The 12,085-nt window shown below is 33.8% G+C and overlaps 2 protein-coding genes across 4 annotated transcripts; one reads left to right on the top strand and one right to left on the bottom strand.

Moving 5' to 3' along the window:
• The first annotated feature begins 282 nt into the window (after window positions 1-282).
• Window positions 283-6,352, top strand: LOC105451445 (brahma-associated protein of 60 kDa). Of its 3 annotated transcripts, none has more exons than XM_011691890.1 (7): window positions 283-456; window positions 1,129-1,255; window positions 1,574-1,749; window positions 2,111-2,456; window positions 2,773-2,970; window positions 3,099-3,357; window positions 3,491-6,352. In XM_011691890.1, exons 2-7 carry the CDS (start codon window positions 1,142-1,144, stop codon window positions 3,895-3,897), a joined length of 1,500 nt encoding a protein of 499 aa, XP_011690192.1. In that variant the 5' UTR covers window positions 283-456; window positions 1,129-1,141; the 3' UTR covers window positions 3,898-6,352. The 3 variants fall into 3 exon arrangements, with proteins under 3 accessions (XP_011690192.1, XP_011690194.1, XP_011690193.1); XM_011691892.1 differs by having other exon boundaries at window positions 287-456; window positions 2,126-2,456; XM_011691891.1 differs by lacking the exon at window positions 283-456 and adding an exon at window positions 474-736.
• A 218-nt stretch (window positions 6,353-6,570) lies between these two features.
• Window positions 6,571-11,869, bottom strand: LOC105451448 (dehydrodolichyl diphosphate syntase complex subunit NUS1). The gene is made up of 4 exons (XM_011691894.1): window positions 11,428-11,869; window positions 7,963-8,082; window positions 6,819-7,068; window positions 6,571-6,734 (listed from the first exon to the last, which is right to left on the bottom strand). Exons 1-4 carry the CDS (start codon window positions 11,717-11,719, stop codon window positions 6,644-6,646), a joined length of 753 nt encoding a protein of 250 aa, XP_011690196.1. The 5' UTR covers window positions 11,720-11,869; the 3' UTR covers window positions 6,571-6,643.
• Between the last annotated feature and the right edge of the window lie 216 nt (window positions 11,870-12,085).

The following is a 12,085-nucleotide window of genomic DNA, read 5'->3' on the forward strand; positions in this document are numbered from 1 at the left end:
TCATACCAAGAAAAATTCTTTTATCTCTAGAATGTCGAATAATCTAATTGATGCGTCTTGCAAGAAGTTGCGCGGCAAATCATGCAATAAAATGGAATATTTTGGTCAATTAATCGTGACGCGACGGACGACGCGACGCGTGACGCGCTCAGTGGGAACGCAGCCTTAGATTAAAATTGGTATTGGAGCATTTTAAAATTCACTCATGATGTAGGGAAATTTTGTTAGTCAAAGTCACTATAGTTTAATACCTGATTTTAGTAATAAACAAAAAACTGTCGATATAGGGATTGATCGAATTTATAAAAGATCGACTTCTTTAAAAACGAAAATTATCGATTAATCGAGTTGCTCATCTCTAGGGAAAACAAGCAAAAGCGAAGAGGAAAGCGCCATAAAACGGAGTAAGCGTTTGGCGTAGTCAAACACGAAGCCGAACTACTAAAGCGTTACAAGGTTATTTCACGATTCTCAAAAATAAGCTTTATAAACAATGTTATTGGATTACCGTGTATATGCTCTGGCACAGAACAAAGCGCAATAATTTTGTTTTATTTCTCGTGAAATTCGGTGATCTAAAGTGACCACGAAATCTTTATAGGAGCACGAATACATTTGGCGTTTCTTTCACACAAAATGTTTCATTTTTCTGACATCTTTTACATATAAGTGTACACGTATATTCACAATCGATATGTAACATTAAGCTAGTAGAAACGGATTTTCTATTTCAAAGGTTATGTTATAGCTATGCCTTGGATATTGATTATGATTGTCACGCATCGTGTTTTAATTCCACAAACTAGTGTATATAAATAAAACGCCTAGTTTTTATGTTTTTTTAACTTCGCTACATGTGCGTACGTGGTGTGTGTGTGTGTGTATGTGTGTGTGTGTGTGTGTGTGTGTGTGGTGTGTGTGTGGAGCGCGTATGCGTGTGTATGTGTGTGCGTGTGTGTGTGTGTGTGTGTGTGTGTGTGTGTGTGTGTGTGTGTGTGCGTGTATATGGGGCGCGCGCGCGCGCGCACTTATTGCATTTATTGTATATTCATGCATAATATGATCATGTATGTAATTTTAGTTTCAAGAAAAATATATATGCAAAATTGTTTATGTTTCTTTTTAAAGAGTGCAAGAAAAGATGGCACAGAGATTTCCTGTGCCAAATGCGGGAAGTAATGGACCACCACCTCAACGATACCCGCAATCGTCAGTACCACCAAACTTGCGCCAATACTCTGGGCCGAATTTTCCAGTAAATATACTTTTTATATCCGATACATAATCAGTAAAATATTGACTACAATATTAATATTGATTACAATTTAAATATGATATTGATTTTATGATATTTAATTCTTGACTGGAAGTACTATATTATGTACTATATTTACACAAAGCGAGATTTTTCATTATACAATAAAGTATAGGAGTCAAAAATAATCTAGCCATAGTTTTTCAAAAAATTTTCCAAAAAATGGTATGTCTTTTGAGATTAATTAATTATATTATGTAACAATTATAATCTATAAATCATGTGTGAACGATATATAAATGTCCACTTCTGTCGCAGATGCAGCAGAGATCTGGATTCACTCCACCACCTCAAATGGGTAATGCTGGGCCTGGCCCAGGTGGAATAATGAGGCCAAATCAACCCTACTCAAATATGCGTCAGGGCCCAATGCCCACACCACCTGTTGGAAAAAGAAGCGCAGACCAACGTATTCCTATGTCTCAACAAAAACCGTAAGTATAATAATTATCAAGAGAAGTTTTAAGATAAACGCTTTACATTTATCTTGTATGTAAAAATTTTGTATTACTTCGTTAATTATATGTTAGCAATTAGCTCCTTTTTAGTTTCGTTTTTTTTTTAATTTGTCCTTACTCTTGCATGTTTGTCTTTTTTTGTATTCCTGCGCATATGTAACTTTGTACACATATTATTTCTGTCCATAACTCGATATTTCTAATCTAACTCACAAATCAGTTACTATTCTGTTTATTTGTGACACCAAGTTCTATTAGGAACCTAACCACTGCAACCCAAGGCTTACAGAATTATTTATAATTTCTGTGTCTATGATTTTCGAATAAACTCATTTAGGTATTTTTGGAACAGTGATTTTTCACATTCCACATCAAAGAAAAAGAAGAAACTGGCAGACAAAATTCTGCCTCAGAAAGTACGCGATTTGGTACCGGAATCACAAGCTTATATGGACTTGCTAGCGTTCGAGAGAAAATTGGATGCGACTATAATGCGAAAACGTCTTGATATTCAAGAAGCTTTGAAGCGTCCGATGAAGCAGAAGCGAAAATTGCGTATTTTTATTTCAAATACATTTTATCCGGCTAAAGAGGCAGGTGAAGGAGAAGAAGGATCTGTAGCGTCTTGGGAACTTCGAGTTGAAGGACGTCTTTTAGATGATACTAAAAATGATCCTAATAAGGTATAAGTGGATTATAAAATATAATTACAAAATTAATAAGTGTATATGTATATATACTGAAACAGCTGCACAGTCGTCTCATCGATGTTTCGTTTAACATGCGAACGAAAGAGCCGCACAGTCGTCTCATCGATGTTTCGTTTAACATGCGAACGAAACAGTCGCACAGTCGTCTCATCGATGTTTCGTTTAACATGCGAACGAAACAGCTGCAAAATACCGGTTTTCTTTCTAGCCTTTAAAATTATAATATATGGTCTAAAAAAATTATTTTATATATAAATATATCCAGCAAACAATTGTATAAATTTTGCAGGTAAAACGAAAGTTTTCGTCTTTCTTCAAAAGCTTGGTAATAGAATTGGATAAAGATCTCTATGGACCTGATAATCATTTGGTCGAGTGGCATCGTACGTTAACTACTCAAGAAACGGACGGATTTCAAGTTAAAAGACCAGGCGACAAAAATGTTCGCTGCACAATCCTTCTTCTTCTCGATTATCAGCCGCTGCAGGTAGTCTTTTTATATAAGTTAATACGTAAATTAATCAATTTTTATATAAACTGAACATTTCGTCGCAAAATTGATTTAGTTTCATTCGCATTAATCTTAAATTTAATGTCTATCAATCGATATTTCAGTTTAAATTGGACCCAAGATTAGCGCGGTTGCTGGGCGTGCACACGCAGACGCGACCCGTCATTATATCTGCACTCTGGCAATATATAAAGACGCACAAGCTCCAAGACAGTCACGAGAGAGAATTTATTAACTGTGATAAATACTTGGAACAGATATTTGCCTGCCCGCGAATGAAATTTGCCGAGATACCACAACGTTTGAATCCATTATTGCATCCACCTGATCCCATCGTGATAAATCATGTTATAAGCGTAGAAGGTGAGGGAAGTGCTACCTTTACTTCGAATAAATATTTTCCTTTTGTGAGGAGAAGAAAATACTTTGTGGAGTATTGCAATTGTATTATAAGCTAGAACTGATTATGAGTAATATAAAAATTTGTATTATTCAGGTACAGAAACGAAGCAGACCGCGTGTTACGATATCGACGTGGAAGTAGATGATACATTGAAGACGCAAATGAATAATTTCTTGCTGTCGACCGCAAGCCAACAGGAAATCCAAAGTCTGGATAATAAAATTCATGAAACAGTCGAGACGATTAATCAATTGAAGACCAATCGCGAGTTCTTCCTGAGTTTCGCTAAAGATCCGCAACAGTTCATCAACAAATGGATTATTTCTCAGACCAGAGATTTGAAGACCATGACCGACGTTGTTGGCAACCCAGAAGAGGAACGGAGAGCTGAATTTTATTATCAGCCTTGGGCACAGGAAGCAGTGTGTCGTTATTTCTATACGAAAGTGCAGCAAAAACGAGCGGAGCTGGAGCAAGCATTGGGTATCAGAAACTCGTAAAACTATCGAAATCTATATTTGATCAGTTTATCATAAAGCTATGTAAGATATTCGTAAGTGTTCGCCTTTATAATTATTACAACATGTAACGCTATTATGGCTATTAGGCTTATGCTTGTACCTTGACTCCCTTATTCTTTTCCATCTCTCTCTTCTCTGTGTTTTCCTATCCCATTTTTCTATTCATATTCTACCAATTCTTCTTCTTCATTTATACCTCTCTTAAAAATTCCTTTTTCTTCTGTTCCCATCTTCCTATTTCCTTTTTCCCATCCTTCTCTCATTTCTTCCCAGCATTCCTTGCAACCTCCCTTCCTCGTCCCTCTTCCAACATTTTTATTTTTCCACATCCTTCTACCTGCTCTTCCTCTCATTATCCATCTCTCCACCTTCCCTCTTACCATAGGCAGAGTATATCTTTCTTTTTCCAATATAGAAAGAGAAAAATAAACTGTGAACTAGTGCAGCCAGTTCAACTGAAAAGAACAGGCCTTATATAACCCAGCGTCCTCCAATCTAATCCCATAGTCCACTTAATATAACTCCTCGCCAACCAAAACTCTTCACTTCTCTCCTATTTTCACCCTGCATTTCGTCTCCCTCAATACCTCCTTCACTCTCCTCACCAATCCTTCCCTCATCGTCCTAATTAAAATTCTCCTATCCTGAATCCAATGCCGCCTTCTACGAACAATGGATACATTTCACCCTTTTCCCTTCCTAATTGCCTATTTATCAAGTAGTTTAGTGCGTATACTTGATCTATCGTTCCTATTCCTTTCCTCAAACCAACCTGATTTTATGATAAAATTCCTTTTCCTTCTACCTCTCTCTCTAGGGAGAACCTCATAAAGAGAGAATTGCAAATTTGTAGCGTGACCCGGTCTTTCTGATTGGTTGCGGTCCATCAAGTTCCATAGCAAAAAGCCTCATTGGAAGAGAATGACAAAACTCAGTCTATTTGATTGGTTGCGGTTCATCAAGTCCCATTCACGTGACTAGTTTGCCACTCTTCCTATGAGACTCTCTACTTCTACCTCCTCACTCAACCTTTCCGCTAATACCTCACATCTTGTATAAAGACGATATAAGCGTCACTTCTCTTTAATTTTCTACTCTCTCCTCTCCTTTGTTCAAGACCGGTACTATTCGTTCCTCTTTTCACTGTTCTGGTCATCCTTCCTCTCTCCACATCCTTTTACATACTTCCTATATCCACTTTTCCACCTCATCCCTTTCATATTTCCATGCATCACTTGGCACCTTCCTCCTCTCTTCGCATTGCCTTACCGTTCTTTAATTTCCTAATTACCTTATCCTTTTCTTCCTGTTCCTCCTTTCCTTTCCCCTCACTACTTTCTTTCCATTTTTTTTTCGTGAGGAAATCCATCATGGATACCTCCGCCTCTCAGGGAAGGAACGGAGGATGTACCGGAGAACGCTTACCGCATGACTTCCTCCGCCTCTCCGCGTTTTCGGCTCTCTCGCATGTGCCATTTCGTGGCTCTGAAGTTCCATTCTCTTTCGAGACCCTCAATCCCGTTATGGATAGGGGAAGACACCAGCCCTCTCCCGCCCCACTCCCCGCGGGAGGCAGAGACCCGGAGCAGGTCACCCGCCTGCTCCGCGCCTCCCACGGAATATCATTCTTTCCTTTCTCTCCTTTTTTTCCTCACATATCTTTATACTCCTTTTTTTCTTTCTCTCTCTCTCCTTTTCTCTTTCTCCATTTTCTAACAAGGGAACACACAAAAGTGTCCCCCTTCGATTTTAATGAACTTTACTTAAATATGTTAAAATACAGACAAAAATAAAATACTAACAATTTTTTATACGTGCTGAGTCGCACGTTAAAGGGTGATATCCAAGGATGGTATCCAGCCTTGAAAAAAAATCGGTTTTTTCTCTTTCTGAATAAATATGTCAACTGTCAAAGATATGAAAAAATGTTTTAAACAAAAGTTGTAACGATTTCAAGTGTGCTTTACACTGATGCATTTTAATTTAAAAAAAATCATATTTTTTTACTACCCCTCACCCTTAATTTTCAAAAATTAAAATGCCCCATTGTAAAGCGCACTTGAAATCGTTACAACTTTTGTTTAAAACATTTTTTCATCTTTGACAGTTCACATGATATTTACTCAGAAAGAAAAAAACCGATTTTTTTCAAACCTGGATATCATCCCCTTTACGTGGCACACTCAGTATGTATAAAAAATTGTTAATATCTTATTTTTATCTATATTTTAACATATCAAAAGCACATTAAAATCAGAGGGGGACACTTCTGTGTATCCCCTTGTAAGTTCTTTCCTTACCTTATTATAGCTTAGCCTTTCAAACATATATTTGTAACATTAATGTAGATTATGCGAAAAGATTGCATTTATTACACAAAGCAAATTTTACGCCTGTGTGAAAATAAAAATATAACAAGAAATTTCTTTTTCTACATATGTAGTTACATAACAAGTGTATCACAATTTTAATCAAATGCTTAAAAATTCAAATATCGAACTTTGATCGGAAAAAAAACGATGGAGAAAATGCTTTTTTCTGAAGTACATTCTTTTACGTATGTATCTTTTTATCATAATATTAATGTATCTAATATCATCATAAAAATTGATTTTTGCACTTGTAATGTATGTAAAATAATCACATTGGAAGTTCAGTCTTTATGATAATTTATTTCTTCTCACTGAAACGCAGTATCTCTTATATAAATAAGAATAATTACATATCATTTACCATACCGTTGTACACATTTGTTATATCTCTCTAATAGACACGTAAAATCTTTCACTGAGATATTAACGTACAGCGGCAGCATTCTGGAAAAAAATTACATTGTTTTAAAAAAGGAAGATTTTTTAAAGTTATTGGCAGATATTTATAATAATTTCTTAGAAACTCACAAAAATTCGGTTGTTCTCGTGTGCCATGGTAGAACACCATGCGTAGAACAAGTGTAACCGTATATTAAAGCGAGATCGGGATCGGGTATCTCTTTTATTTGCAACTTTTCGGTGATTAATTCGTCCGTAATTTCTTCCGGGTCAAGGTTCCCCAAAGACACAGCTTTTGCCAATGATTGTGTCAATGTCACTATTTTCCCTTTACCATCTATATCTGACAGCAATGATACATTTATTTTCGACTTGCTCCCTGCAATTAAAATATCGCAATTAGCAATGACATAAGCGGCAAAAGACATTAATTATATAAATATTTAACTAAATAATTGTTGATTAATAATTATTGATTAATAATTCTAACGCGTTTACAGTCAAGCGTATTTTAGCTGATTTTCCGTTCACGCCGATTTGATTTGAAATGATTTTATATTAAAAAGGACAATGTGAACAAATATTTTATATAATTTTCCATTTATAGTAGATCGAGTTGCATAAGAAATATTATTTATTTAACTATTTATTTAACTATCATGACGGCCATTGATGATCGATAAGAAAAATGTCGGTCACTATTAAAGAAATACGGAAGTTGAAAATATAATATTAAATCACTATTCAACTCACTATTAAAGAAATATGAAAGTTAAAAATATAATATTAAATCACTATTCAACTCACTATTAAAGAAATACGGAAGTTAAAAATATATAAATATTATATTTTTAACTTCCGTATTTCTTTAATAGTGAGTTGAATACTAATTTAATATTTAAAAATATAATATTAAAAATAAAATATAATATTCAAAATATTTAATATTTAAAAATATAATATTAAATATTCTATTTTTAACTTCCGTATTTCTTTCTAATGACCGATATGTTTCCTATCGATCATTAAATAAGTTTAGAATATCGTGACTTGCAGAAAAAAAATTAGAAATGTATTACAATTATTTCACACAACAATTTTATCTTTAACGCAATTAGGTAACATGACATGCGCCTTACATATTATTTCGTATGCAACTGCGCACATGGAAGAACATATAATTAACATTGTGAAACTATTCAAAGACCTTCACTATTGTTGGAAATAATTGATATTACTGAGGTATGGAAAGGTAAAGGAAATGTTACTCTACCAATTACTCCATTTTGACTAGGTGCCTTTGCTTGTGGATTCCAAATAATATGCTCTACTAGATCAGGCCGCTTTCTCGCGAATTCTTCTTTAAGATTGATTTCATTTTTCTTGAAGAAACCTAAAAAAAAACAATATAAATCGGAAAAACTTATTTGCACAGCAATTTTTCGTATTCTTAAATTGAAAGATGTGGTTTCTCATAAATTATATGTTTTGTAAATTTTCCTTCTTATTTTACTTTATAAATATAATTTATGTTTATAATTTCTTATAACATATCATTATAATTATTAAATTAACGTAACTAACTTATTATTTGGTTATATAAAGATATTACTAATACATGCAACAGAAATAAGCTCAACATATTAAAATGTATATGATTCATTTTTTAGTTGAAATTGAGATTGTCGTAAAAGTGACCTAACTGCCAAAATTCGATTTCCTATTTTAATCGTTAATGATTTCATAAGTTATTAATTTAACGTTTTAAAATAGAAAACCGAATTTTGGGAAGTTAGTGCACTTTCGCGATAAATGTCTCAATTGAAATTATCGTATTAAATTAATAATGTGGCTTCGAAACTAATTGAAGGTTATATCCACAAGGTCATAATGCAAGTAGTACTTGCATCATGCCACAAGGTCAAAATGTTTACGCATTGCACATGGCAAATTTATTTTCATGTGCATTCGAAATAAGGGACACTCATGCATAAGTAAATTTAGTTTTTGCAATGTTACATGTGTTTATGAAGCGTCGGCATAGAAACTTGGGTGTTCTACAGAAATGATGAATAATATTGGAAAAACAAGCGAAAAAGATTAACGATTATATCAGCAATGGTTTAATGATATAATGTTAATGACATATGTGTGTATGTATACTCACAAGGGAATGGTCCCGCACACATTTATTAATTTTAACTGTTAAACCTTGAGATAAATAAATTTAAAAAAATGTTTAATATTTTTTATGCTTTGTGATATATCATTAAAATCGGTGAGGAACAGTTCTCTTGTTAGACCGAGCATTCAAATTCTAGCATGAAGTTAATTAGTTGACACAGAAACTGTGCTACAAAGACTGCGTTCCACTTAACGCTTGCAACGCTCGCAAGCATTATTTGTCCTTATTTGATAAATAACAATGAAATGATTTCAAGAACGTTATGAACATTAAGTGGAATGCAACCAACGAAACACCTTTATGAATTCTTCTTTCTTTTCTTCCAAGTAATTTTCCAAACTTTTTTCTTTTAATAACTAATAGTGATTGAAAAAAAGGAGTTACATGTATACTTCTCTTTTCAATCAACGTTGATTACTTGGAGAAAAAGCTTGGAAAATTGCTAGAAGAAAAGAAAAAAGAATACATAAAGATGCCTCTTTATTACATTGTTTCTTTGGCAATAATCAATCAATAATATTGCACAATATGCCAACTTTACGCTTTCTATAAGAAAACTATATGAATGCTCGGATGCTATATGTATATGTCATTGACCATTGTATGATGCAATAAAGCAGAAAATAATAGAAACTTAATTTAACTTAATCAAAAAACTTAACTTAATCAGAAGCAAGACAACTTATTCATTAATGGATTTGACAGAATTGATTATACAAGTCACTTTGAGAAATAACAAATGTACAAAGTGAAGTATAAAGTATAGCTGATGAAGTTGAAGCAACTAAATTGTACCTTATTGCAAAATTCAATATTTTGTTACGGCAACTAATACATACAATCCTTCCAACTGACTATAAATTGATTAAAAATTTCAATATACAGATATTTTTACTAATGTTGCTATATATAATAAAAATATCTTTCAATTAGCACTCGTATATTCTGGTACATCTAGACATTGTAGTCATAATATGTATGAAACAATGTACATTTTAACTTAAAATTTGCAACATGAAGCTGCTACTTTGCTAAGTACAATTGCTCCAAGATATTGTATTTGATGATGAAGGGCGATATTCATAGTCTGATCATGGACAGTCTTAATAAGAATAGTCACCATAATAATTTTTATACCCCAGCAACGAGGAAATAACAATCAGTCACAATATTGTAGAATTCTGTTTATCTTACACTACGCATTTATACAAATTTATTTTTAGCTCAGTTTAAAATATAGACCCATACCTAGTATTAAGCTTTCATTATCCGAATTACTTGGATAATGAGAGCTTATTTCAGTTGTTATCAGTTTCTACTACCGGAATTAGTGTCCTCAGAAAAATTCCAAGAAAAGTTCATGGAAACTTTGGAAAAAAAAACGATTTTTTTCATGACGTGAGTTTTTTTCTTTTAACGATTTCAACATTATTGTCTTCTACATCATGGTTTTAAGACTTTTAAGATTTCTTTCACATTAAGTATTCATAAGTAAATAATTCACAATAATAAAATCGTGACCATTTATAAGATTTCTGTTAGAGTTTATGAATTAGTTTCTTTCTGTTAAACATTTACAAATGTTAATAAAAAAAGAAGCCAATTATAAGCCAGTGTTACGAGTAATATTAGGGCTCAGACACAATGAATAGAATAAGGAATAAAAAATTGAATATAAGGAATTAGAAATAAAGTCAGAGGCAGACAAATCAATTTTTCTTCCTACTTTGACTTTTTCCTAATTCCTTATGTTTAAGTCCACTTTCTTTGTTCTGTTCATTTGTTCTATTCATTTCCTTTATGGAAAATGCTTGTTTTGCGCATATTTTTGCCAGAAAATTGAGAATATAACTTTATAAAATATAACTTTATAAAATTAAACTTTGAAAAGTTATATTAATATAACTTTTTCCATATTTGTTTCCCAACATGTTCAGATAAACAAAGTTCTAATTTTTTTTACTCAATGAGTCTATATTTATTTTTTATCTCTACTTTTTTGATCATCAGAAAAATATTGAATAAATTCATACACATAAATGATGATCTGAAATAATTAATAAATTGTAGGACAATTAATAATACACAATATGCAGTTAATAATAATCATTTTTAATTGAAATGAAAAAAATTATAAATTATCCCAAGTGATCATTTACACAATAAAAATAAATAGGTGACTATTGCTGAGTTAAAATAAATTATTCCTGATTATTTCATTGAATCAATGAAATGATCTTATATCGGGCGACTGTACTTGAAACAATCTTGAATATAAGATCGGAATAGACCAAGAAGCTGTCGAATATCGGGTCAAGGAGCTATTGAAATACGATAACGTTCGCAACCAACAATAAAAGTTTTTGTACGACAGGTGCACGATAAATTCACATGACAAATGACACTCGACAAATGATACTTCACATAAACTACATACACACATAACATAAATATACACATCAAAACGATCTCTTTTTTTTCTTTTGAATTTTTTTTCGCGATGATTTTTCACATACAGACATAGTGATATCAATATCGAAATCGTTCTTTTACCATTACGATCAAAGAAGCTGATGTAAGGTATATCAAGTGTAATACACCATCCAATTATACGCACACAGTCCAGGACGGACTCGTCGCACAGTCCAAGCACGATCACCAGATGCCTGGGTGTCCTCTTGTGGGTGGTGAGTGTACGGACGAGCGTGTTAAGCTCCGCCGACGTGCTTGGGCACCAGGGCTCCGTGCACCTCCGATACATTGCGTCGCACGCGTAACGGATCGCGGTGTACAGGCTATGTAAGAGATGTGCGAGCACTAGCAGCGTATGTAGGAACGCGTTCATACTGCTGACGCGTGTCTACGTGTCTATACAGCATAATCGAGTGTGAGCAGTGCGAGGCAATCGGACGACGACGACGACGATCCTTCAAAACGCACGAAAAGTGTCACGAGGTCCGTGCCAATCCCTACCCACCACCCGCCACTGCCCGCCACTCAGCCGACAGTGCCGACACTTACGTGTCGCACAGTGCGGCCGTCATGGACCTAACAATCTATGGACGGAGCACCCTCGTGAAGTTAGCCCGCAAGATGAAAATTTCTAAACAATCAATAGCTCAAAATAATGCTCCCGATTTGCTCCGTCCATATTGATAAATATAAAAAATTGCTCCCTTTTAGTTTTTTTAAAAAATCCAAAAAACGATTT

Source organism: Wasmannia auropunctata, unplaced genomic scaffold, assembly GCF_000956235.1.
Source record: "Wasmannia auropunctata unplaced genomic scaffold, wasmannia.A_1.0 LD336051.1, whole genome shotgun sequence".
Classification (NCBI taxonomy): domain Eukaryota; kingdom Metazoa; phylum Arthropoda; class Insecta; order Hymenoptera; family Formicidae; genus Wasmannia; species Wasmannia auropunctata.